The 24,901-nt window shown below is 40.8% G+C and overlaps 1 protein-coding gene across 1 annotated transcript in view; it reads left to right on the forward strand.

The window, feature by feature from the left end:
- The first annotated feature begins 4,723 nt into the window (after positions 1-4,723).
- Positions 4,724-24,901, forward strand: part of PGM5 (phosphoglucomutase 5) — a 69,966-nt gene continuing 49,788 nt past the window's right edge. Inside the window, exons 1-6 of the mRNA XM_052701538.1 lie at positions 4,724-5,163; positions 11,520-11,682; positions 13,489-13,635; positions 15,112-15,237; positions 17,616-17,806; positions 19,063-19,217. Coding sequence (XP_052557498.1) covers positions 4,903-5,163; positions 11,520-11,682; positions 13,489-13,635; positions 15,112-15,237; positions 17,616-17,806; positions 19,063-19,217 — 1,043 coding nt within the window. The 5' untranslated portion in view covers positions 4,724-4,902. The remainder of the gene's footprint in view (positions 5,164-11,519; positions 11,683-13,488; positions 13,636-15,111; positions 15,238-17,615; positions 17,807-19,062; positions 19,218-24,901) is intronic.

Here is a 24,901-nt window from a genome sequence, read left to right on the forward strand (position 1 = left end):
TTTTGCGAATAACTTGCAGGGCATTCAGGTTGGACTTTTTTTTTTTAATTTTATTTTAAATTTGATTAAATACATGCTTTGTTCATCCTGGGCATTCAGTTCATTGAATCTTATTTATGGCACAGCAAGAGCAACTCATACTGCCATGTCCTCTCCAGATGCCTTCTCTCTCCAGTAAGCCGACCGTCGCACTGCAGAAATCTTTTTCTCCTAGATTTTCCTTTCTCCATCCCCATCAGAGCTCTCTACACCCTTGGATCACGAGACCTCCCAATCTGTACTTCATTAATGGACAGCAACAAACAATGTATGTGTTGATGGTTCTTCATGCCACGCTAAATTTTTAGTATGCATCCATTTTTAATTCCCACACAGACAAGAATAATCTCACATCTATATATAAACCCCAACATTAATTCAAGTTAAAAATACTGAATATTTCCCCAGAAGACATTCTCTGAATTAGTCTGGACTCCTAATGTTGATAGCAAGCATGCGACAAAGGGCTGAACACATTTTACAGCCCACCTGATTAGTCAAATCTAGCAGCTGTCAAATGGCTCACTGAACAACACAGGGAAAAACCTGAATCGTATGCTACTTAACAGTCTTACCACCACAGCATTTATTCCACTCCTTTTTTTTTTTTCCCTTTGGACATGTGAATCCAGACAGGCTGTGCAATGACAAGCTGTAGTTTGTGAAGAAACATATCCATGAGATCCACTGAATTTCAGATAACCAGAAAAAGCCATTCTGGTCTAGCACACAGACTAAGATTTTAATAGCTTAATTTTTTTTTTTTAAACATACATGGAATGCCTAACAGGCAATGACTTAAGAAAGCTGTGTAAATACTGTTTTTCAGTAAAGTTCTTCTACAAGGGAACTCATTTTCCTATACATGTATAAGAATACACATTTTCTGCCTTTTCTAAATGGCTGATAGGAGCATTTACATAGAAAATCTTTTACTTGGGAACTCATTTTTATCTTTCATTGTGAAGGAAAACACAGCACAAGTCAGTCAAACTACTAAAAAATCTTTCATTTTCATTTTATCTTTTAATTTGTTTTTAAACCTCTGTGTGAATTACATTTTGAAACAAGGTCATTGCAAGCCAAGGAAAACAAAGTACTCACAGGTAGGAAAAGCCTCAGCTGGAAGCACTGTTTTACATTTTTAAAATTTGCTTTTATTTGAAAAGCAATACAGAAATTGAAATTTGCTGGTTTTCTTCCCAGTGTTTCGATTTTGATAGGCCACCTTTTCGTGGTGAATTATCTGCAAATTCCTTTTTTTTTTTTTTGATAGGTCAGACAAATAATTTTATCTAATGAGGCAACTGCATACCATTCTGCAAATGTTGAGTACACTTTAAAAGCAACTGGAAAATCCATCCAGTGGAGGGTCACGATGAGGATTTTCACTGTTATATATGGCACTGTCATGAATAGCTTAATTAATTTTGACTTTCTCCATTTATATCCCAAACATTTATTGCATGGAACTGTTCTAAAATACATTGCTATCTAACTCTCAGGTATTACACTAGCACTGAATTATAATTAGTAACACCATTGAAGAAGCTGAACTTGCTGCTTGTGTGCCGGTACACTTCTGCCGCAAGCCAATACTAAAAAATATTTTTCTTTAACAGGACAAAAGGCTTCAGGTCCCTCACAATTTCTTGTGTATTAATATCAAATCACAGCTTGGCTGGGCTTTGTAATCAACCTTGAAGCAGATCCCTTAGCACTTTCTGTTGTCTTGCAGAAGGGACGCTTACAGTCACCAGGTTCACTGAAGCAGAAGTAATTCTAAGAGGGCTTCTGTGGGACTGATTTCTTTCCCATGAGGCAACCCAGAAAAGAACCCACGGTCCAGATCAGTGGATGAAAAGAAAAAGGATCTGAACAGACAAGAAATTGCACCAGAACCATGCTGGGAAAAGAAGAAGCCAAGGAAACACAAAAATTATGTGTCTTAAAGTAAATAATGCCAATTCAATCAAGCACAGAACACGAGTTATCATAAAGATTTTAGGGGTCAGAAGCTAGTATGCTTTAAGAATTAAAGTAAAGGTGGAAAATGCTCTTGAGATACAAAAACATGTGAAATCAAGCTTGCTAATCGAGCCAGCAGTCAGAAAGCTAATTGTTTTACTTGCAAATGAAATACACTTAACTTGTTTTCTGTCACTCTATTAAGTTGCTTTTTATTTTAACTACCACTTAAACACAACTCACTACACACTCTGGTAATACTAAGAATGTATTTAGCTGTTGTTTTCCAGGAAAGCATCCCAAGTTCTTAGTATCATTCCATACTGATAATTATTCCTTCGTTATGTGATACATAGCAGTAAGCACTTCATGTACTGCAACAGTAGCCAATCATAGAGACGTCGCATTTATAGTGAAATCTGCTGAGAGCAGAGCCACCTGTGGGACTGATGTTGTTATAAAGAATGAAGAGCTTCCAAAGCTATAAATATACCAAAATAAGGCTAATCGAGATACTTAAAAACTGAAGCATTTACAAAACAAACAAAGAAAAATGGTTCCTTTTGTGCAAGCTTTGTATTAGAACGTTCAGGCCCCAAATCATTTTGAATCATCTGTAACAGTGCCTTTTTATGTTAGGGGTGTAAGAACTGGCATTTTTATACTGCGGATTTTTTTCTTTGGCCAACTAACATGCATTCTGAACCAGTATAGACAGTCACAAATGTGACTACTTTCTGCAAAATTAGTATTTCTAAGAAATACTGTTTTTATTCAATTGATATCTGAATTAAAAGAACAACCAAAACAACCAAAACAAACCTAGCTCACAGGATTAAACAGGTAGATCACCCTTCAGAAATATTATAGGCATATTACTGCCTGCTTTCTAAACTGTCTCAAAGTGTGGGTGCACTAGATTTCACCAAACACTGGTAACTTAAGGACTTTTCTGAAGAAATCAAAACACATTTTCTCCCTCTTCCTTTGTAGAAATTAATCATTTCTATTAAATCCACTGTCACAAAAAATGAGCACGGGGGCTCATCTGCAACGAAGGACAGCTGCAAACACAGCTTTATTCCTACAGCTCAGTTGTAGGCCAAGATACTGTATGTTCTAGAAGGTTTAACAGAAGAGAATAAAGAGATCACTGCTTCTTTGTAGCTGTTCTGTTGTGCTGGTTATGCACTAGCATGTAAGTCCCTCCAACAGAGCTAGAACTCCCACCTGCTTTAGTGGCTAAGTTTATTTACACTGCTTGGCATAGCCTATGGTGGCATGGATGGTGTTCTGTAGTGAGGGAGAAGGTGTGGATGAACAGTGGAGCATCTTGAGTAAGAGACATTCATAAATTGTCATACGCTACCTGCTCTGACCACTAAAACCTTGCAGAAGCCCAATAGCATGGCTGAGTTACTCTGGTTTCTTTTCATCAGCGGAGCTTCACTGAGGATCTCAGTCTCATGACTCTCCCCTCATGAGCACTTAAAGTATAAAGAGATGCAAGCACTTTTCTGCTCACCTCTGGTTATCCAGCTAACAACTGTTTTTAGCCAGGACACTCAGTCAAGTCCCTGAGCATTTTACAAGCAGACTCTTTAGCAGAGACCTGGAGAACATTTCCACGAAAGTGAACTCTGAGAGCCACACCATCATTTTTGTCAGCTCAGGTGCACTTCTGCACTGGAGTTTTCATGACCTCAAGAATGACATTCAGGTTCCATGTTTATTTTTTTTTTTTCCAGTTCTCCTGCCAACAGAGCTATCCTGGCAAAACAAAACTAAACAAAACAAAACCACAGCTGTGTGTGGACCCAGCCTGAAGCAAGCATTTGGATGGAAAATTTCCGCTGATGTTTGACAGCCATAAGCATCTGTAAACACAGCCTTAACACTGGGAAATGTCAGGCACCTCCTCAGCAGTGCTACCACCTCTGTATTTACTGTAAATAAAACGAACATGCATGTCAATGAGCTCTTGTCACATCCACACAAAATATCTAACACTTGACAATTTTTTCTCAGGGAACCACAGGTTCAGCGTTTCTCGGACACGCAGGGAGGAGACCTGCATGGCAACTCACACCTTCGTTACCCTGCCAGATCAGCTCTTTGCTCTGGTTCCCAGCTCACGATGAGAAAACAGAACCAAAAACAAATACATAAATCCCAAACCCTTCCTAAGCTTGCTTCCCATACAGGAAAGTCGCTCGTGAGCAATAGCTGAAAGAAAACCACCCCGCTCACTTCAGCGTTTGTAGCGGAACAACTTTCTCACTCCTTAACTCCCCGTTTCTTTCGCCCGCGACACGGCACGGGACCGCTTCCCGCGCTTCCCACAGCGAGCTGCTGCCCGGCGAGCGGCCGCCCGGCACGCCGTCCTGAGGCGCGCGGCTCCCCAGCCGGAGGGGGCGGCCGGGGCCGGCTGCGGCGCTGACAGAGCGTGATCCCCCCGAGCAAGTGCGCGGCGCTGGCTCTCCCTCTCCGCCAGCCTCCGGTTACATCTCTGGCAGGAGACCGCGATTCTCGGCGTTGCTTTCCAGGGTTATTTTTGGCCGCGGCCGCCGCACGCTGACGGCACGGCTCTGGCAAGTCCCGCGCGTCCCTGCGCGCTGCGCGGCGCCGGCGGACCTCCGCCGGGCGGGGAAGGGGCGGCGCGACCCCGCGCCCTCCCCGGCTCCCCCGCTGCGCCCTTCTCCCGCCGCCCCCGGGCCTCCGAGGGGCGAGCCGGCCCGCCTCCGTCCCACGAGGGCCGACCGTCGGGGGAGCCCGATCCCGCGTCGCCGGGGCGGACGGAACCGCCTCTCTTCGCCCCGCCGCCGGCCGGGAGCCCGTGTGAGGCCGCCGCTCCGCAGCGGAGTCGCGGCCGGCCGGGCGGCACCGAGCGTCGCTATGGAGAGGAACCCCATCCCGGTGCTGACGGTGCAGACGACGCCCTACGAGGACCAGCGGCCGACGGGCGGCGGGGGGCTGCGGCGGCCCACGGGGCTCTTCGAGAGCCAGCGCAACTACCTGCCCAACTTCGTGCAGAGCCTGCTCTCCTCCGTCGACCTCCGCGACCGCCAGGGCTGCACCATGGTGGTGGGCAGCGACGGCCGCTACTTCAGCAAGACGGCCATCGAGATCGTCGTCCAAATGGCCGCGGCCAACGGGGTAAGCCCGGGGCTCCGGGCTCCGCCGGTGCTCTGTGCCGTCGGTCAGGCTGCTCCGCCAGCTTTGGGCGAGGCTGGCGATGCGTGCGTGTAAGCCGGGTGCTTCTGGCAGCCCCGGGTACTGCGGGCCGACCGTGGTGCTGCACAGCTCGTTTGGGACCGAGTCAGGAGTGGAAGCTGAAAAACCACACCTGACTCTGCAGAGAAGGTTTATCGGAGTCAAACATAAGCGCGTGGAAAGCGAGGGCATTACATGTGTGCTCGGTGCTTACAGTCTTTTAGGGATGCTCAAGGAAAACGAAGAGGTAAAGGAAGAGGAATTCAGCAGTTTGGCTGCATCTTAAGAAAATGAGTGTTCTCTGTTCATTTAGTGAATGAGATAATGGTGACAACCCATCCAGTCAGATGGGTTACAGCATATTTTGCTCAAATTTGAAAATGTCAAAAATCTCAAGAGGGGAATTATGTTTTCTGATAGAAGTGTGCAAACACCTTTGTCTGTTTGTACATGCAGAAAGCTGGGAAGTACAAGCCAGCATGGTCTTGAAGTCTCTTCTCCAAAGCAGAGTTGAAGCTGCTGTCTATCCTGACTGCTGAATCGACCCTTCAGCGAGCGCACACAGCATGGAGCAGTGGCAGGCCACTGCTCATAACTGGGAACTGCAAGTTCCACAGGACTGCTTTGCGTCAGCTCCTCTCACAGCTAGCTCTGCAAGGGAAGCTCTGTCACTGTAGGGTGCGCAGGAGAAAGCACAGCAAGGGCTGTTCTGCCCAGCCTGCAGTCGCCCACTGCTCTTGTATGCACCGAGTGAGTTGCAGTTGCAAGGTGACCACAAGGACTGAGATCTGAGGGAGGCTAGAAATGTAGGGCTTAGAAGGTTGAGGAGTCCTCAGCTGGGCTGAGCTGCAGTCAGGACTCTGTCCTGGCAAATGTTGCTGTCAGCTTGCTTCCTTCCAGCATCCCATGTCACATTTCCCATGTTCTTCTGCTCCCCCTGCAGATTAGGTTTTTTTGACCTCAGGAGGTTTCCAGTTTTGCGTATTTCTGGCACTTTGCTCTAACTGGGCTTCCCTTTCCTTAAGTTATTGCAGCTTTCTTGGAAGCACAGTTTCTCCTTACTGTTTTCTGAAGCCAAGAAACAAGAGTGTCTGCTGGCAGTTCCCACAGATTCCTGAGTTCAAGTGCCATACTCTGGGGACACAGTCCTGACAAATTCAAGAGGGTGGTGGTTGGGGGTGACATTGATCCTGCTCCCATGTGCTCTGGCCCGCCGGCTGCTTCTCTGTATCTCTGCAACACACTGTAAGTGCATAAGCCTCACTTTTTTTGCCTCCAAGGAATACTCACTACATGTATTATTCTTTGATTGCTAATATATGACAGCTGAGAAATTATCTAAGCCTCCCCAAAGGCACTGCTTAGTCCTGTGCTGTATGGTTCAGGTGAAGAGCATGAATACTGCTAAGGGCAAATACCTCTCCCTTTGGCAAAGGCAAATATCTCTACAAGGAGCCTGGCCAGCATCAAAAGGAAAAAAAAAAAAAAAGCAAGCTGGCAAATGCCGGGTGAGATGAAACGTGTAGGAGCTTGAAGCTGCCCTGAAAACGTTTAGTCTCAGTGGAGTTCCAGGAGAGAGACGGCCAAGTAGTGCTGACAAATTGAGCTAAAGTCTCCTTCCAGGAAGACACATACTGAGTTCTTTGGTTAATTGTGCCTGCTGAGTATAAAAATAAAGGGGATTTTCTGTTATCAACTGTAAACGTATTGCCCTTTAGAGTCGCTAGGTTCCCCTTGTTCTAATTTGGTGACTCACCCTGCATTCTCCGTGCCTTAGCAGCCTAGCACAGTTGGCACAGGCCCTCGGAGAAGGAATGAGCCGAGGCCCCCTGCCTAGTCAGCTGCTGCTGCTTGCCCTGCCTTCCTGTCATCATTGAGCCCTCCGCTCACCCTATGGGCTGGGACTGCAGGTACACCACGGCTGCAGCTTCTAGGCTTCCACTGCTGGCAGTGGCTATGGGTAGTGCGTGCTATGCAGTGGCCATCAGCACATGATTCATCATGTCTTTCTGTTCGGAGAGATACTGTAGGTTAGCTGGAAGCAGCTAACTAGTGGTCATTCTTTGAAAGACCGCACAAATCGGATTGAGGCAAACACATTTTGGTAAGAGGCTGCATGTCGTGGGAGTGCAAGGTCCTGTCTCATTCCAGCTTGCAACAGGCATTTCTCAGAAGTGAGATGTTAGGAGAATATCTGAAGCTGCATCTCCATTTCATCTGCCACTTGTCAGCAGTTTTTGCTTCTTAATGCCAGGAAGAACTGAGGTAAAAGGATCCATTGTGTGTACAAAGTCTCACTACAAATTAAATGCAAGTATTCCATTAGAGCCATCAGCTGGGTGTGGTGCTTTATTTTTGAGGCAAAGTTCAGAATAAGTTTAAACTAAAAATTCTGGATCTGATCAGAAACGGATGAGTTGCTGATTGTACTTGGCCTATGGAGATTCATAGCAACATTGTGGAGGTCGTGAAGTATTGCTAATAATGCTGTAAAAGTTTGAGATGGCAAAGAATTTTCCAGCTTTTTTAGCAATACCATGTTTTTTTTTGTTTCCCATGAGAATCGTATCTTTCCTCCTTAAACCTGTATGGCTGACTTATTTGCTTCTATGTTAGGCATGACACTAAGTCATCATTAGGATCCTACAGTGAAAGAAGATATATCCCTATCCTGTTATAATCCACTTGCAGGGTATAATCCACTTGCTCTGTGTTATTTCAGGTTCAATTGACTGAGGCATGTGAGAGAAAAATTACTGGGAAGATCAATTTTAAAATGTTAAGTGACTCCATTGTATTTTCTGAAAATACAAAGCTGCATGCAGTAATACTGCATAAAGATGTTTCTGTAAAATACCTGTTAGGGTGACTGTACTCTCAGAGTTTGCTGAGGAACATGGTCTCTTTTGCTGCTGCTGCTACTAAAAGCAGAGCAACAACATAGGATGCGGCGTGAGTGACAAAATAGGACGTGGCGCTGGGCACGGTATTAAAAGAGACAGTTACAAGCCTGTGATTTTGTAGCCATGCAAGTTTTTGAATTCCAGAAATAATCTTTCCATGTTATGAAGCTGTCTAAGATTTTCAGAAGGATAATACTGGAACTTTAATTGTGAGTGAGTACGTGGACACCATCTGGTTGCTGGTTTAGCCTGGAGAAGTCTGTAAATCTGAGAGTTCGTTTCTTAAAATTAATTAGACATCAGTTTAATACTTGATTCAGAGACATAATGAACAGCAACTGGACTGAGAGTGGATGGGATTGCATTCCTGCCATCAAAACGAAGAGAGAAAGATGTTTACATTTCTAAGGAGTGCCGGAATTTAGAGTTTAGAATAGAGGCACTGAAGAGCCTATATGTAAAATGAAGCTCTTTGCAGTAGTCACTGTGAACAAAATAGAGTATCATAAGACATAATTTCACTTTCTTATTTAATTTAGAATACGAAACATTATAGCGTTTTTACAGGGTAGGAATTAGTTCAAACAATTCTTACACTGTTTCTGCACTAATTCTAATTAGTGTAGGAATAACCACCTGAACAAATAACCTGTCACAAATCCTGAAAGCAACGCAAAATAGTCCTATTCTTGTAAGTGCTGCCGTCCAGGAAAGTGGGAGAACTGCTTTGTGTTGAGCAGGACAAAAGTGAAGTGCAGTAAAAAGACAGTGCCAGATAATTTGTGCATTGTGAATCATCTGTGTTTTGGCTACTTCAGAACAGTGATTTCTGTGCGCTTACAAAAAAACCTAAACCTCACGTAGAAGTATAGAAGAATTCATGATATACCCTGCATGCATAAATATAAATGTATTGATACTTTAATACCTCACAGTACATCAGCAAAACATAATTCCTGTCATCTTCCTTTTGCTTACCCATCCACAATAACGTTTTAAGAGCCACCACACTTTTCTGACAGCTGTATTTGGAAAATGGAGTCTTCACTTGCCTTAGTATTCTACATGCATAATAATTTAGAAAAGAGGGAGAAGGTGCTCAAAACTAGTGTTTTCGTTACTTACTTTCATTTTATTTCCCATAAATTGGGGGGTACATGGTATAGACTGGGGGAAAGTTTGCTAAAGCCCTTTTCCCAGTAGTCTGTGTTTCTCCTAGTGCTTTGGTACAACGAGGAGTGATGATAAATGATGGCACTTGTACAACAGTCTTGGAAGAAGTCTCATGTTGTCCAAAAGCTGCACATAGGCTGAAAAGAAGCCTTAAAAGGACACGCTCAAATTCAATACAATCCGTATTTCTATTTCAAATTACTACCTATATAAATAAGCACTGATATAAAGAAAACAGTAAGTAATACAGCTCATGGAAATCCTTTTTTCTTGAACTTGATTCTTAAGGTGCCTCAAGGCATATGCTTGAACTACTAGCCTCTCCTTGAGAAGTTTGGATGGAGTTCTGTCCTGGGTATTTTCTGAGGCAAAGGTATGTCTGTGCCCAGAACACTAGGAACACTTCTGCTTATTTATATAAAACAATCTTCCTTATTCCATAACATAGGAATTGCATTTCTGCAGTCATAAGTAAGGTTATACATAAACCATTTTTGAAGCAGTTTCTATTCAAAACACTTGAGTTAAAAAAATGCAAATTCTGGAGATTTTTAAATCTCCATTTGGAGAGTTTTGGAGCATTTGGAGAGTTTTAAAAGATGCTAAGACTATTACATGAATGCAAAGTGCTCTAGTCAGCAAGAGATACCAGTTCGGTTCTGTACTGGAGAAATATCAGCCCCTTCACTATTTGGAGACTAAGTGGAAGAAACATATCTTTGTTGTTGCTCCTGAGACCTTTATGATAAATTTTGAGATTTACAAATACTCATACTCTAAATTACTGCTTACTTATACCTTCAGAGAGAACCAAGAGCAGGAAGGGAAGTGAGACAAAGTGCCAGAACGCAGTACGAAGTCTGACGGGAGCAAATCTGCAGCAGTGTGCCTGCATAACATTTAATCTGCTCTTCAGGGAAATCGGTATTCACTAGCTTGGTTTCCTCCACAAATAATCAAGGTTCTTCAGTAAGTAAGGCGGTGTTCTCATTGTTTTATCACAGGTTAATGGATCTGTATTATTAGACATGAATAATAAAGCACCTCTGAACTGAGCAGAAATGAGGCTCAGCTGTCTGGTACCGAAGGTGACCAGCTATACGCTCCACCCTCACCAGTTGACCATGTCAGTGGAATGGCAACTTAAAGTGGATTCTGCTGACTTACATATCCCCATCCCCCCTGAATACTTGTTTTTCCTGGGAAGTATTATAATTACAGTGGAAAAACAAGAAATTACCATTTTGAGTTTCTTGGGTTTTGTGTCTTATCATTTCCTTCAGATTTGTCCATACCTGGCAGAAAAAGGCAGTGCAACAAAACGTGTTTACATTAGTTACCATGAGCAAATCAGACAAAACTTGAATGTTTTCTGTGAACTTTACTTATGATTTTGATAGCTTTTCCTATTTTCCAGCAGAAAGATCCTTATGCATCAAAATTATTGTGTATGGTTAGTGCCTCGGTTATTCATGCTGAGCTGAAACTGTAATAGCTGTGTAGGTAACTAAGGCAGAGGCTTTGAAATTGGAATCATGCAGTGGAACTGCATTACACCAAACACACTGAAGCAGTGTTTAATAACACCACCTGAAAGCTTTTTTTACTTTAAGACTGGTGGGAACTTCCCTTGCTCAGCTGTGTCCTGGAAACACTCCGTGTTCGTCTGAAATAGCCAAAGAGTAAATAATGACTGAAGGAGGACTGGTATTTTCTGCGGGCAGGACGTCCAAGGGTATCTGTGTTACAATGACGTGACTCAGAGATTGCACGTTTTAGAAATATATTGTGGTCATATTTGCAATTGCTCTGAAAAGCCCCTCCATGAAAGCCAAATCGCTTTGCTGTTCTCTTTTATGCTGATTGAAGCTCCGACCTTTCTTGCTTCCACACGCTCAACACTAAAACATACTGTTATTAGAGGAGCTTTGGTGATTGATGAGGATACCTGGAAAGGCCTGATAGGAGGATCATACCCCATTCCATTGATGGAGGCTTGCAGTTTGCTGTTGTGTCTATGCTCCTTGCTGCTCTGGGTATACATAATACAGCACTTGTTAATGGCACACCAATGTAGCAAGTATCCAGCTCCTGTTTGTGTATTTCTCTGTAGCAAATAGGTTCCATGGTAGGAGCTTAAAATTTCTGTTAGCCACTGTATACACATATATTGATGTGTATGTTTCTTCATTAACATTAAAAATAACACCTTTTTTCACCTAGATCGGCAGACTGGTTATTGGGCAGAATGGTATCTTATCCACACCTGCTGTTTCATGTATTATTCGAAAGATAAAAGCAGCTGGTGGGATTATTTTAACAGCCAGCCACAGTCCTGGGGGACCTGGAGGAGAGTTTGGAGTCAAGTTTGAGGTTGCAAATGGAGGTAGGTGTTCTTTTTAACTAACACGTTTATGGCACTGCATCTCAGTATGATTAAAATTCAGGGATAGCCAACTGACATTAACTGTGCTCTTGGTTATTCTTTCACAGACTATTCTTTAACAACTTTGCAGAGAATAAGCGTATTTTTTCTTTTTTTTTTCTCAAGGGTAGGACTGTTTTTGTTTACAGGGCATATGTTCAGTAAGTATTAAACATTCATTAAAGCCCTTGCAATGTTGGTAAGAGTTCTGTGCGGTTTACTGTCCGATTTTTACTTTATTTTACTTAGTCTGACAGATTATTATAACAGTTTTCATCTTTCTGTGAGGTTGCCTATGAGGGAGTTTTGTTTGTTTCATGTTTCTGTCTTGGTTGTCCTGGCACTTAATTTAAAGCATGTGGTTTCTGAAGTGCTGTAAGCAGTGTAACTCATAAGTCAGAATATGTTTCATGTATGGAAAAAAGCATTCTTCATGTTGACCAGGAAGAAAAATTGCAGTTATCCAAGGAGAATTGTACTACTTTAGCTGTCTCATTTCTACTCCTGAATTTCACAGTTTGCGTGTACAGTAATGATGTCTTGTTTTTTGAAATTTTTAAGTTGGTGCATGTAGTCATGTAGCACTTTATATATTTTATGTTACTGATCTGTGCAAACCCAATGATTTTTACAAATGCCGGAGCCTGGTACACTTCACAAACGTAGGATGCTTTCCTTTTGAAAATCCCAAAGTGCCTTTAAAATCATCCTATCAAGGCTGATGTAGTGTGAATGAAGCCTGTCCTTTCCCTGTGAGTGGGTTTGGAATAAAACAGTAAGAAGTCGTTTGCAAAGCCAGATAAAGTTAAGTGACTACTGTGTGCTGTATTTATTACCTTGGACCATCAGATAGGCTGTGTCTGAGATGCTGGACTCTGATTCATGTGGTAAGGCTATACTGGGTACAGCAGCATTGTTGCAGGAGGAAGGCATCCAATGGTGAAAAGAAGGAAGCATTCAAGTAGGAGAGAAAGAAAACAAAAAGAACACAGGAATTCATTTTTCCAAGTTGGAAGTGTGGCTTTAGTATAAGCAAAGAGGAATTAGATAAGACAGAGTGGTCTTCTGGTCATTTTGCATCAAGCCTGCAACTCTTACTAGAACGACAATAATTTTTTAAAAATATAGCCCATCTTTAGGATTTGCTAATAATAATGCACATTTAGATGTGATTTCTCTTTTGCATTGACCTAAGCTCTCACAACTGCTTGTTAAACGATTAAATTACTTCGATTCTTATGAATGTGTCATTAGGGCATTGGTGGCTTAATGGCTGTCAAACTGCTAAGGAGTTTTTAACAATAATCTATGGCCAAGGAAATCAAGTGAGATGCCAAACAATCTCAGCTTCATGGTTGTGCATTTGCAGAAAGACCCGTGTGACACCAGACGCTACTCCTGAAAGGCAATTTTTCCACTTGCATATATGTTGAGGTTCAATGTAGAAGAAAAAATGGCAATGTTTTTGTGTTATAAACACAAAGAAAAATGATTGAATTCTTTTCTCTAGGCTAGTGATTGCCTTAAATACTTTCTGTGATACAAAATGGTGTGAGAATGCACTGTATTCCCAAGTTCTGTGTTGTTGGTTTTTTTTTCCTTTAAAAAGTGTGCTGCAGTGTAAAAAATACACCAGTGTTCTTTCTGGAGCATATTCTTCAGCAGATAAATTCTTTTTTTTTTTTTTTTTTTTTTAAACCAGCCAACTTTTTTTTGTATGGAATCTCCATTTAAAAATATGAGCTGACAAGTTCTCTTCTCTTATAGGACCTGCTCCAGATGTAGTTTCAGATAAGATTTATCAAATCAGCAAAACCTTGGAAGAATATGCCATTTGTCCTGATCTCAGAGTTGATTTGTCTCGCTTAGGAAGACAAGAGTTTGATCTGGAGAACAAATTCAAACCTTTCCGAGGTATAAATGAAGGCTTTTATGCATGCTACTTACACGTGTTGATTCTAGTAGTAGATAGTAGAACTGCCACAGAATGATAAACAGTAGTTATTTAATCACATCATCATTTTTTCAGAATTCCTTACTGCTACTAGATCTCAAAATGCTCGATGGTAAGGGTGTTGTATTTTGCATACAGGAAAACACGAAAAATATCAGGTAGCATAAAAATAGACTAAAAACAATCCCTTTTTTGTTGTTGTTGTTGTTTTCTGATTTGAGGAAGAATTATTTCCCAGTCATCTCTGGAAAGATGCTATATTCTGGGACAATATAGCTGCCAGGGGACACTAGGGAAGTATTGCAATTGATCAAAAGGTGCAACTGAAAATAAGTTAATTGGATTTGGGAGGAGCTAGAATAATTTTTAGACTTCAGTTTTACGTGCATGTTATCTTAGCATATATGAACAGTTCTGTGGATGTTGTGGCATTTGTTCGTGTGTGTGAAAATTGGAGCCTTAAACTTTAACAATAATGTAAACTTTATTGTGATCAGGGCTGACAAGTTATGCTGAAATATTTTAGCAAATCTTTGAGAATTTTGCCATGTGCCACGTAATTGACTCATCTTCCAGTGGGTTTTACTTTTCGAACATGGGAACTATTTTTTGTTGTTGTTTCTAGTTCAAGTATATTTTATTTTAAGCTTTTTTCTTAGGTACTGTGTTTACATTTTACCCTGAAAAAGAGCATGGGGGTGAGGTCAGCATTTCTGAGGACAATAGTTTAACTTGTGAAACTAAAATATTTCAGGATATTCGTTACACCAGATAGAAAGGTGTTTGTGTAACATTCTTCTGAATTTAATCAGAAAAATAACTTCAAGTTGACTGAAAAGCATGGCTTTACCATGGTAGCTGGTTTGATTCCAACAAATTTACTTTCAGTAATTAATTTTAGTTTGACCTGTTTAGTATCTTGAAGAAGCTTTCTCCCTTTGTGGCATCACAATTCATATTAATAGGACTGTAACAAAAAAAGCCAAACAGATGTATTTGAGCCAAACTTTCTGAAGTCAGTAATGTATAAAATGCAAAAAATATGGTGTTAGAATGACAGTAAACTAGAGGCAGATCGTAAGTGCCAAAAATGAAAAGGATAGGCTGTGTGTCTCTCCTGATGAAGTGATGCAAATAGATACTGCTTTCAGATAATAGAAATTGTGAATTTTTATCAACATGGACATCTTCCATTCTCTGCAGTGCTGTAGCAAGCAAAACTGATGATGCATGCAAGGCTTAAGGTTGATGAAAGAGCTTTTTACTTTGCCTCTTTGGCATAGCACCAATCCACGTTACACAGAGATTGTGTGGTCTTATTTTAATTCAGGTACATGGTTGTGAAAGTGTGCTGGGAGACATATGTCCCCATATGTAAACTATATTTCTGTTTTGTTATGTTGTTGATTGTTTTTTGCATTAATTTTTTTTTCTAGTGGAAATTGTTGATTCTGTGGATATCTACCTCAATCTCCTTCGAAATATCTTTGACTTCAACGCAATCAGAAATTTACTGACTGGACCCAACCAGATCAAAATAAGGATTGATGCCATGAACGGAGGTATGAACTTAAGATATTATCAGGACCAAAATATGAGTTAGCTATAATAGTTTTATAATAAAGATAAATACATATACAGTGTATAAATGTCAGGATTTTTAGAAATGCTGAAAGGCTTGCACATCAGACTATTAATAAAGGCCTAACCCACTACTAGTCCTTTCTTGATAAGGAATTGAGGACATCTGTATGCAATAAAAATTTTCTTTCTGCGTTTGAAAGCAAGCAGGATGAGCTGATCTTTCCATGAGTGGATGATACGTTGCAGTGTGTCATAACCAAGGAGGTTAGAGGACAGTCTCTGCTAAGGAAAAATGGCTTCCATTTGTATGCTGGGCTGCATCGAAAGTGGGATGACCAGCAGAGCAGGAGGGTGATTGTCCCCCTCTGCTCTCTCCTTGTGAGGCCTCACCTGGTTTGCTTCTTCCAGTCCAGGGGCCTCCAGAGGAGAGCCATAAAGATACACAGAGATCTGGAGCACTTATCTTATAAAGAAAGGCTCATTTTACTTGGCCTAGAGAAGAAAAGGCTCCAGGGAGATCTTGCCGCAGCCTTCCAGTACTCAAAGGGAACTTAGATGCAGGAGGGAGACTGTCTTTTTGCACAGGCAGATAGTAATGAGTCAAGGGGGAATGGTTTTAAACAGAAGGAGAGGGTATTTAGGTTAGATGTTAGGAAGACATGCGTTACATGGAGAGTGGTGAGGCACTGGCACAGGCTACCCAAAGAAGCAGTGGATGCCCCATCTCTGCAGGTGCTCAAGGGCAGGTTGGATGAGTTCCTGGCAGCCTTATCTGGTGGGTGGTAGTCCTGCCTATGGCAAGGGGATAAAAACTTGATGATCTTTAAGGTCCCTTTCAACCCAAACCATTCCGTGATTCAATGAAAATTAGTTAAATCTGAATAAATTGCTACCAGGAATCCTCAGTGAGTTGGCCGAGCAATGAGGAATGGAATACCTTTCATCACATACGCTTCTGGAGGAAATGTTATTGAAATAATGTATAGATCTCTGATGTCCTCACCTATTACAAGATACTAAATAATCTCAGGGTAGGTCTCTTCTCAGTGGTGACAGGTGACAACACGAGAGGAAATAGCCCCAAGTTGCATCAAGTTTAGGTTGGATGTTAGGAAACAGTTCTTTACAGAAAGGGTGGTTAAACACTGGAATAGGCTCCCCAGAGAGGTGGTTGAATCACCATCCCTGGATGTGTTAAAGAGCCATTTGTTTGTGGTGCTCAGAGATATGATTTAGAAGAGGATTGTTAGAGTTAGGGTACTATGGTTAGGCTGCAGTTGGACTTGATGATCCCTGAGGTCTCTTCCAACATGAGTAATTCTATGATTCTATGATTATAAAAAATGCTACTCAGCCACCCCAGTGCACAAGCATAGATTTCAGATACAACTAACATTACAGTTTTCTCCATATGATCAAAATATTTGATTGTGAAGTTGGAAAATCTTTGGTACAGTTTGATAATGACATCATTTCCAGATGCATGTATGTTTAGGATCCTCTTATTTCTGAAATGATAGAAAATACTCCTTACAATTATTGAAAATGGAGATGAATTGGTTAAAGGATGGAAATGCACGTGCATTTGTTCAGCAGATAAGGTTAGGATTGGTAAATCTTACCAGGAAATTAAGAGAAGTCCTGGAATGGTAAACTGGGTTGTAGGTGAAATAAAAAGCTTCAAAAGGTGAAATAAAAAGATTCAAAATGAATCTGTGTGATTTTTTTGGATACCCCACAATACTGTATATACTAATTATGATATGGTAACATGAAGCACGGTCTTATTCGGCCATATGATTAGAGAAAAAAAAAGTTATTTTGTAATCAGTTGTAGGAAAGTTTTTATTTATTATGTACGTGACAATAGGAAAAATGCAGCAAAATTTTCAGTAGGGAAACCTGTTTAATTTCAGTGTGAGAAATCTGAAAGAAGTGTATTCCCTATTTCCATTCTATTACTGCTTACTTTCTTTGCTAGTGCATTTGCTAAACTGTTGCTTGCAGTCTAGGACATGTAAAATATTATAATAGTATATTATTTTTATTCTAGTAAGGAGTACCCTGTGTTTGTACATTAATTACTTTCCCCTAATAGTTGCTAAATAAAATTTCTATCTTTCAATATTCAGTGGTTACTTCAGTGAAGAGATGTATTTTTAATGCCGACTTAGAAACTGATCTGTGTGGAGTGACCATATTCTCTTCTGAGGAATGATGATTTCCCTTTTGTTAACAGGACAGATGTATAGAATTGCTGGAAGTATGCTTTGTATCGAGTCTCTGAAGTACTGTGAAAAATTTGAATGTCAAGCATATGTTTTTGTGATTGCATGGCAGATTTATATTTTTGCAGTTATGGGACCTTACGTGAGAAGAATCCTCTGTGATGAATTAGGAGCCCCTGCAAATTCTGCTATAAACTGTATTCCTCTGGAGGACTTTGGTGGACAGCGTCCTGATCCCAATTTAACATATGCAACTGCCTTGCTGGAGGCTATGAGAGGTGGAGAGTATGGGTTTGGAGCTGCTTTTGATGCTGATGGAGTAAGTATTGTGATCGGTGTGGAAGTTTCACCTTAGTTATTGTTTTGTCTGCTGTCAGGTATTGACATGTAAGTATAATTTATTTGCTTTTCAGACAGTTCTTGAAGATGAATAACATTACTTTCAAGCATAGATGATATAGAATTTGTACCTGTAAATCAGTCACGTGCAATAATTTGTTCGTACGGATTGCAAGTTTGCAAGTTGAGCAGGATTTGAATCCAGAATTCTCTCCTCTCCTCTCCTCTCCTCTCCTCTCCTCTCCTCTCCTCTCCTCTCCTCTCCTCTCCTCTCCTCTCCTCTCCTCTCCTCTCCTCTCCTCTCCTCTCCTCTCCTCTCCTCTCCTCTCCTCTCCTCTCCTCTCCTCTCCTCTCCTCTCCTCTCCTCTCCTCTCCTCTCCTCTCCTCTCCTCTCCTCTCCTCCCCTCCCCTCCCCTCCCCTCCCCTCCCCTCCCCTCCCCTCCCCTCCCCTCCCCTCCCCTCCCCTCCCCTCCCCTCCCCTCCCCTCCCCTCCCCTCCCCTCCCCTCCCCTCCCCTCCCCTCCCCTCCCCTCCCCTCCCCTCCCCTCCCCTCCCCTCCTTTTTTGTCTGTATTTGTTTTCTTCTGGTGTAACGTTTCTCTGCGTGGGAAAGGACAGCATGTACAGATGGCATCAACTTGTCACTAAATAGTAACTAATAAGTAGTAACTAAGAAAGTGAGTTTTGGCTAACATAAATTGAGAGATTTTTAGCTGAATAAAACACTGAATTATAATCTCTGCTTGTTTTAGTTTTTGTGACATGTTATCAACATATCAGTAAAGTATTGCAAAAACAACTTGCTGTCTTGTGAAGATTTGACAATGATGAAAAGGTTCTGAAGAACAGAAGCTGTTTTCTGTGGTCTCGAAACACAGAATACCCTCCTACTCACAGCACAGTGCGTGCAATTGGCAGAAAGATTCTCCTACACAGGCATTCCCTGGCAGGAGCAGACCTACTGAAGTACAGTGTAGGAGGCTCAGGCTAGGGTCTGTTAGGAGCTTTTGTTTACTGGAGGGAGTGAGGGTATGATAGCAAGGTTATAAATCCGTCAGGACAATGCCAGTAAATTTACTCTGCCTGAAGAGGGATACATGTAATACAAAGCCTATTTAAAAAAAAAACAAAAAACAAAAAAACCCACAAAAGAACTCTTTCTACTGTTCATCTGAAAGAAAAAACCAAAACACAGGATTTGAGGCATTTGAGGTTTCTGTATTTCTTGTCTTTTCCAGGACCGCTATATGATCCTTGGCCAAAATGGTTTCTTTGTTAATGCGTCTGATTCACTGGCAATTATTGCTGCCAATCTGTCTTGCATTCCATACTTCTGTCAGATGGGTGTCCGAGGATTTGGTAGAAGCATGCCCACCAGTACAGCCCTGGACAAGTAAGATGGAACATCTTTATCATGTTGGTCATTATATTATCTCCATGCTTTGTATTGTAAAGCAGTTGCAAAATCGTTAAGTCATTTGATGATGTGCTTATGTGTTTCATTGCTTTAATTTGTTTTAAGGATGCTTTGATCTTAGCGAGATGAATGTTACTAACCTTTACTTGGATTAAAATAGTTTAATTCACCCTGAGAAGGAATAAATAGGTCAGATCTTTCTGATATTATGAAAAGTAAGGGGTAATTCCTTTTCCAAATAATTTCTTTCTTTTTCTGATTAAATAATAGTCTCATCTGGCAGCCTTCCCTCTTCAAACCATGGAATTTTGAAACAGTTAAAATGCAAGTGCTTTACTAAGCAAGCACTAACAAAAAAAGACCTCCACAAAACTGGTTGTTTTAATCAGGTTAATTATGTATTTTATTATGATATAAAATGTCCTGGAAGGGGTATTTAGTAGTCCTGAAATCCATTTCCAGTTCCAGGACATGAATTCTTGAAAGTGTACTTCAGCTGTCTGTGACAAGGCTAATTTGTTTCTAAAAAATTTGTTGAAAAAGTATATCCTATGTCAGCAGCTGGATTTTGCAGAAATTTCATCCAGGCCTAAATTTTCTGTAAACTCCTCGTAAGAGGATTAAGCTAAATGTTATTGCCTTAGATTCTCTATGTGGAAGGAGTGATCACAGAGCTAATTGCGTGTCAGTGTTAGTCTGGCTGCATAGCTTCACTAGTACAAGAGTGATTGGTTGTGCTGCTAAATGTGTCTAATCGAGAAACGTAAGCAGTAATTTTAAAATGAAATGTAGGTTTTATGAAAAGGTTGATTACACTCATTGAGAAGCAAGAATATCAGGGTGCATCTCTATTTGGGAGGTTTCAGGAATTTACTACTTCACTCAGCTAGCAGTTTCATTTAATGATTGACAGAACCTTTAGAAAAATATTCCTTACTTGTGGGTGAATAGTCTGTTTTAAGAAAATGCAGTTAGATTGCAGGTTTTTTATTTTTATTTTATGCTGTCTGTTTAGTGATCCAAATATCTCACTGTTGAAGTGAAAGCTACTGTTACATTGAGATAGTTAATTTAAAATAATAGATAGATAATTTAAAATAAATAGCAGTTAGTTTTGGAAGTACAGCCTGGGATCTATGCATTCCTGTAATACTCGAAGACACAGTGGGCTTTAAATATGTTTGTTTTTCTACTTTTCTTAAAGCTGGGTAAATATGCCAGGAAGTGTGAATGTGCTGAAATCCCCAGAATGACCAAGTGGCTACTTGACTGATGTCTTTGACAGTATTTATTTGATCTTCTGGTGCACAAGTTGTTTTAGGGTGATTACTGCCTAAATCAGTTCTGTGGAGCTAAGTCTGATTATTCAATAAAACTCAGTAAATGATGGAAGAATATAAATATTTTCCTTGTCGTCTGTCAAATAATTATTATGAAATTTGCTGCTTTGCTCCAGGACATTTTTTTTATATATTTTTTTTCTTTCTTTCTAGATTGTTGTTGTTTTCCTGAATATTTAAAAGTAAATCTTTTCAAAGGGATCAGTTTTCTTTTGGGACTCTTATTTAGACACTTGAAAATTCAAAATACCTGACTTCTAAAGTTTTTGTAACAGCGCAGTAATGATGTCCAGATATTCTGATGCTGTGGTGGCAGAATTCTCTTACTTGCTTCACTTACATGTGCTAGTGCTGAACTCAGACCTCAGAGAGCCCAGCTTAGACTTGAAGACACATGTGGTTTTCATTTTAGGGAAGTAGCTTTTCTGTATATGCACAGGATACATGCCTTGGCACACAGTAAACAGTCATAAACACCTTCCTCAAAGGTTGGGTGGAGGAATTAGTGAGCCATCATGTCTTCCAGGATTACCAGTAAAGCCCACTTTTTGGCAGTGATTAATTTCCAGGAAAGACAGTATGTAAGAGGTATTTTTCAAAAAAGTTGTAGAATATCATAGTCTGAAATGTAGTATATTGCTGACGGAGTTTCGTGTTGAACTAGAATCTGATTTCTTATGCCCATATACATAAGGGAGAGTTGTCCTGGTGCAGAGAAATACTATCGTTGGATAGTGAGCATTGAAGACTACGCTTAAAGCATTCATACTTCTATTCCCATGAACTAACTAGCCAACTTGCAAGAAAAAAAAATAATCCATTTTGAAGGATAAGAATATTTGTAATGTGATTTTGACAAAAAGAAAAAAGGCAAGATTGAGCAATTCTGTGTAGAAATAGCACACTAGTTTAATGTTTAGTATTAAAATTCTGAGACTTTAAGTGTCTCCAGTGGAAAGGGAAATCCTGTTCTTCAAGAATGTGATGTCTGATAGCAGAAGGCATGTTGTCTAGAGTGACAGCACCGTTCCTGTTTGCTGCTGTATCTCTCACCTCCACTCTAATTAAGTCAGTGAGGAAAATGTCTGTTCTGAGTAGAATGTTGAGAACAGAAAAGATAATGCTGCTAGATGCAATTCTGCAATAGGTTTCAGTTTACTGCTCACTAGTGTATGCTTTTAATCTATGATCTTTTTTGTTTCTTGATCCCTTTTTTTCATTTCTGATCCCTTTTTTTCATTTCGTTCTGTACTCTAGAACTGTCAAAGAAGTTCATTGTGTATCTACCCATAATGCTCATTCTTCAAGCTCATACACTGGAAATAAAATACTAAAAATTAAATACTAAAATTAAATACTAAAAATTAAAAATATACTGTGAATATTAACTCTGACATAAGAGAAGGAAGCAATCTTGCAGTAGTTGAAATTAGAAAGGATGTCTGGACATCATTTAGCTTAACAACTGTTCAGAGCATTCTCTCAACCAGAGAATGCTGCTAAGGGCCACATCCGCTTGGGCTTGAAGTGTCCTTAAGAATGGAAATTCCAGAGAGATTTTGATTAGACCTGTTCCACTGTTTGGCCACTCTCACAATAAACAAAGTTTTTTTAAATTATTTTTTTATTTTTAATTATCTTGAAGTAGAATTTTCTGTTTTTCAGTTTGTGCCCATTGGTTCTTGTCGTGTCACTAGGGACCACTAAAAGAGTCTGGCTCCATCTTTATTTATTCCTTCCTCCAATCAGATTTTTATGTGCACTGCTAATATGCTCTCCTCAACCTTCTTTCCTCTAGGTTTAACAGCCCCTTCTCCCTCATCCTCTCCCAGTATGACATAGGCTCCAGTCTCTTAGTCATTTAAGTAGCTTTTTAGTAGAACTGCTCCAGTAAGTCCATGTATATCTTATCGCAGAGAGCCCAGCACTGGGCAAAGGATCCCAGATCCCACCTCACCAGTATTGCACAGTGAGGAAGGCTCACCTCCCTTGACCTGCTAGCACTGCTTTTCCTAATGCTGACCAGGATGTTGTTGGCTTTCTTTGCCTCAAAGCTTTTTGCTGGCTTATGGTCAAGTTATCATCTACCAGGACCCTAGATCGTCTTCGTAGAGTTACTTTCCAGCTTTTTGACTCCAGTTTATATATGGGGTGCCTGGGATTATTCTTGCTGCATGCAGGGTTTGGCATTGCTCCTTGTTGACTTTGATGAGATTTACTGTTGGCCAATTTCTCCAATCTTTTAAGGTCTCTGATTGGCTGCAAAACTACCTAGTTTATCAGCTACTCTTTCTTACGTTATATTACCTCCAAACTGCTGAGAATATGCTCTATCCAATCCTCCTGGTCATTAATAACAACATTCCGTTGCTGGCTGTGGTGTACACCCTTGTGGGACACTTGTAGTAGACTGTCTTCTACAGGAATTTGTGCTGTTGATGGCAACAATTTGAGCTTTGAAATTCAGCTGATTTTCAATCCTCTCATGTATTTTTCATCATTATATCTATGAGGTTATTATGGGAGAGTTGAAAGCCTTGTTAAAGTCAGTGCAGACAGCATCCACTTTTCTCTCCTTGTCTACCCAGCTAGTCACCTCATTGTAGAAGGCTAACAGGTTGGCTGTGCAGGATTTCCTTTTCATAAATCCATGTTGATTACTTGCAGTTGGGCTCTTGTACTTAGTAGGTCTGGAATCTGATATGAGGACAGGCTGAGGGAGTTGGGCTTGTTCAGCCTGGAGAAGAGAAGGCTGCAGGGTGACCTCATTGCAGCCTGTCAATACCTGAAGGGAACCTACACCCAGGAGGGGAGTAAACTCTTCAAAAGGGCTGACAACAGCAGGACTAGGGGAAATGGATCCAAGTTGAAGGAGGGAAGATTTAGGTTGGATGTTAGGGGGAAGTTCTTTACAAGGAGAGTGGTTAGGCCCTGGAACGGGCTGCCCAGGGAGGTTGTGGATGCCCCGTCCTTGGACGTGTTCAAGGCCAGGTTGGACGGGGTCCTGGGCAACCTGATCTGAATGTGTACGTTTGGTGGCCCTGCTAGGCAGGGGGGTTGGAACTACATGATCCTTGAGGTCCCTTCCAACCCGGGTGATTCTGTGATTCTGTGATTTCCTGACAAGGCACTCCACCACCTCACCTTAGGGAATAAGGTGTGGTTGACAGGTCTGTAGTGCTCTAGATCTTGCCCCTCTTGAAGGCAGTATTGGTACTTGCTTGCTGTCTTCAGAAGGCTCTTTCAGTTTGCCTTTTGAATATAACAGAGTGGCCTGGCAATTACTTCGGCCAAATCCTTTAGGTCCTGAGGTCTTACGGACTTACTGTGTCTTGCTTGTATAAATGTTCCCTGTTCTGTTCATGCTTTATCAAAGTTTTCCTTGCTAGAGAATTTTTGAATCCTTCATCTCATACCTGTGCTTAGGAAAAAGCATGTAATATTGTGCATAGAAAGCAAGAATTGTTAAGGTGGGTGAAATGTCTAACTGTTAAGGCTTATATGTATTGATTAAAAGTCTACTGCACTGTTGAATATTGGTGTTCCTTATTTTTAGTGCTTTGATGTTCTAACAGTGGAAAATGAGAAATATATTAAAATAAACATGACTGAAAGGGAAAATGGCAACATTTGTAATATAATATATATAACATATAACATTTGTGCAGTAGGTTAGAAAAACTGTACCTATACAAGAAAGAAAACTTCTTCTACTTGTTAAGTCTCTGTCTTCCAGAAGAGGTAAGGAAAATGCTACCTTCAAGCATGTCCAGGTAGGATTTAACAGCCGTCCCTATTCCATAAAACACTAAAATGCATGGAAGTATTTTCCTGGTTGAAATTACCAGAGTTAAAAAATGGCCCACTTTTGGATATCGATTGTAAGAGCAGATTTCATGAGAGAGAATTGGCTCCTTCGTACTGCTGTCTTCCAAGGTCAGGGGACCTTTTTCATCTGGAAAAAAAAAAAAGAAAAGAAAATCCTCCTCTTTTTATGATACATCCATATTGTATGGCCACAGTTTAGCCTAAGTCTAAACCTATTAAAGCTTTTCTTTCAGTTAATAAAAAAAAAATCATGCGTAATACTTGAAGGAAGGGGTTTAGAAACTCTAGAGCTTTGTTCATGTCCATGCAGGATAATGTGTTGCTTAATAGTTTTTCAGTGTGTGCTGTTAAACAGCAGGAAACAATAATCTAGAGGACTTAAATATTGATTAGAAATACAGTAACAGAGCAGTGGTTTACAAGAGAATTCACTTAAGATGTTCAACATTTACACAGGTTTGCTTGAAGTGACTGCTGGAATACACTTGTATG

Source organism: Tympanuchus pallidicinctus, unplaced genomic scaffold, assembly GCF_026119805.1.
Source record: "Tympanuchus pallidicinctus isolate F22 unplaced genomic scaffold, pur_lepc_1.0 scaffold4, whole genome shotgun sequence".
NCBI lineage: Eukaryota > Metazoa > Chordata > Aves > Galliformes > Phasianidae > Tympanuchus > Tympanuchus pallidicinctus.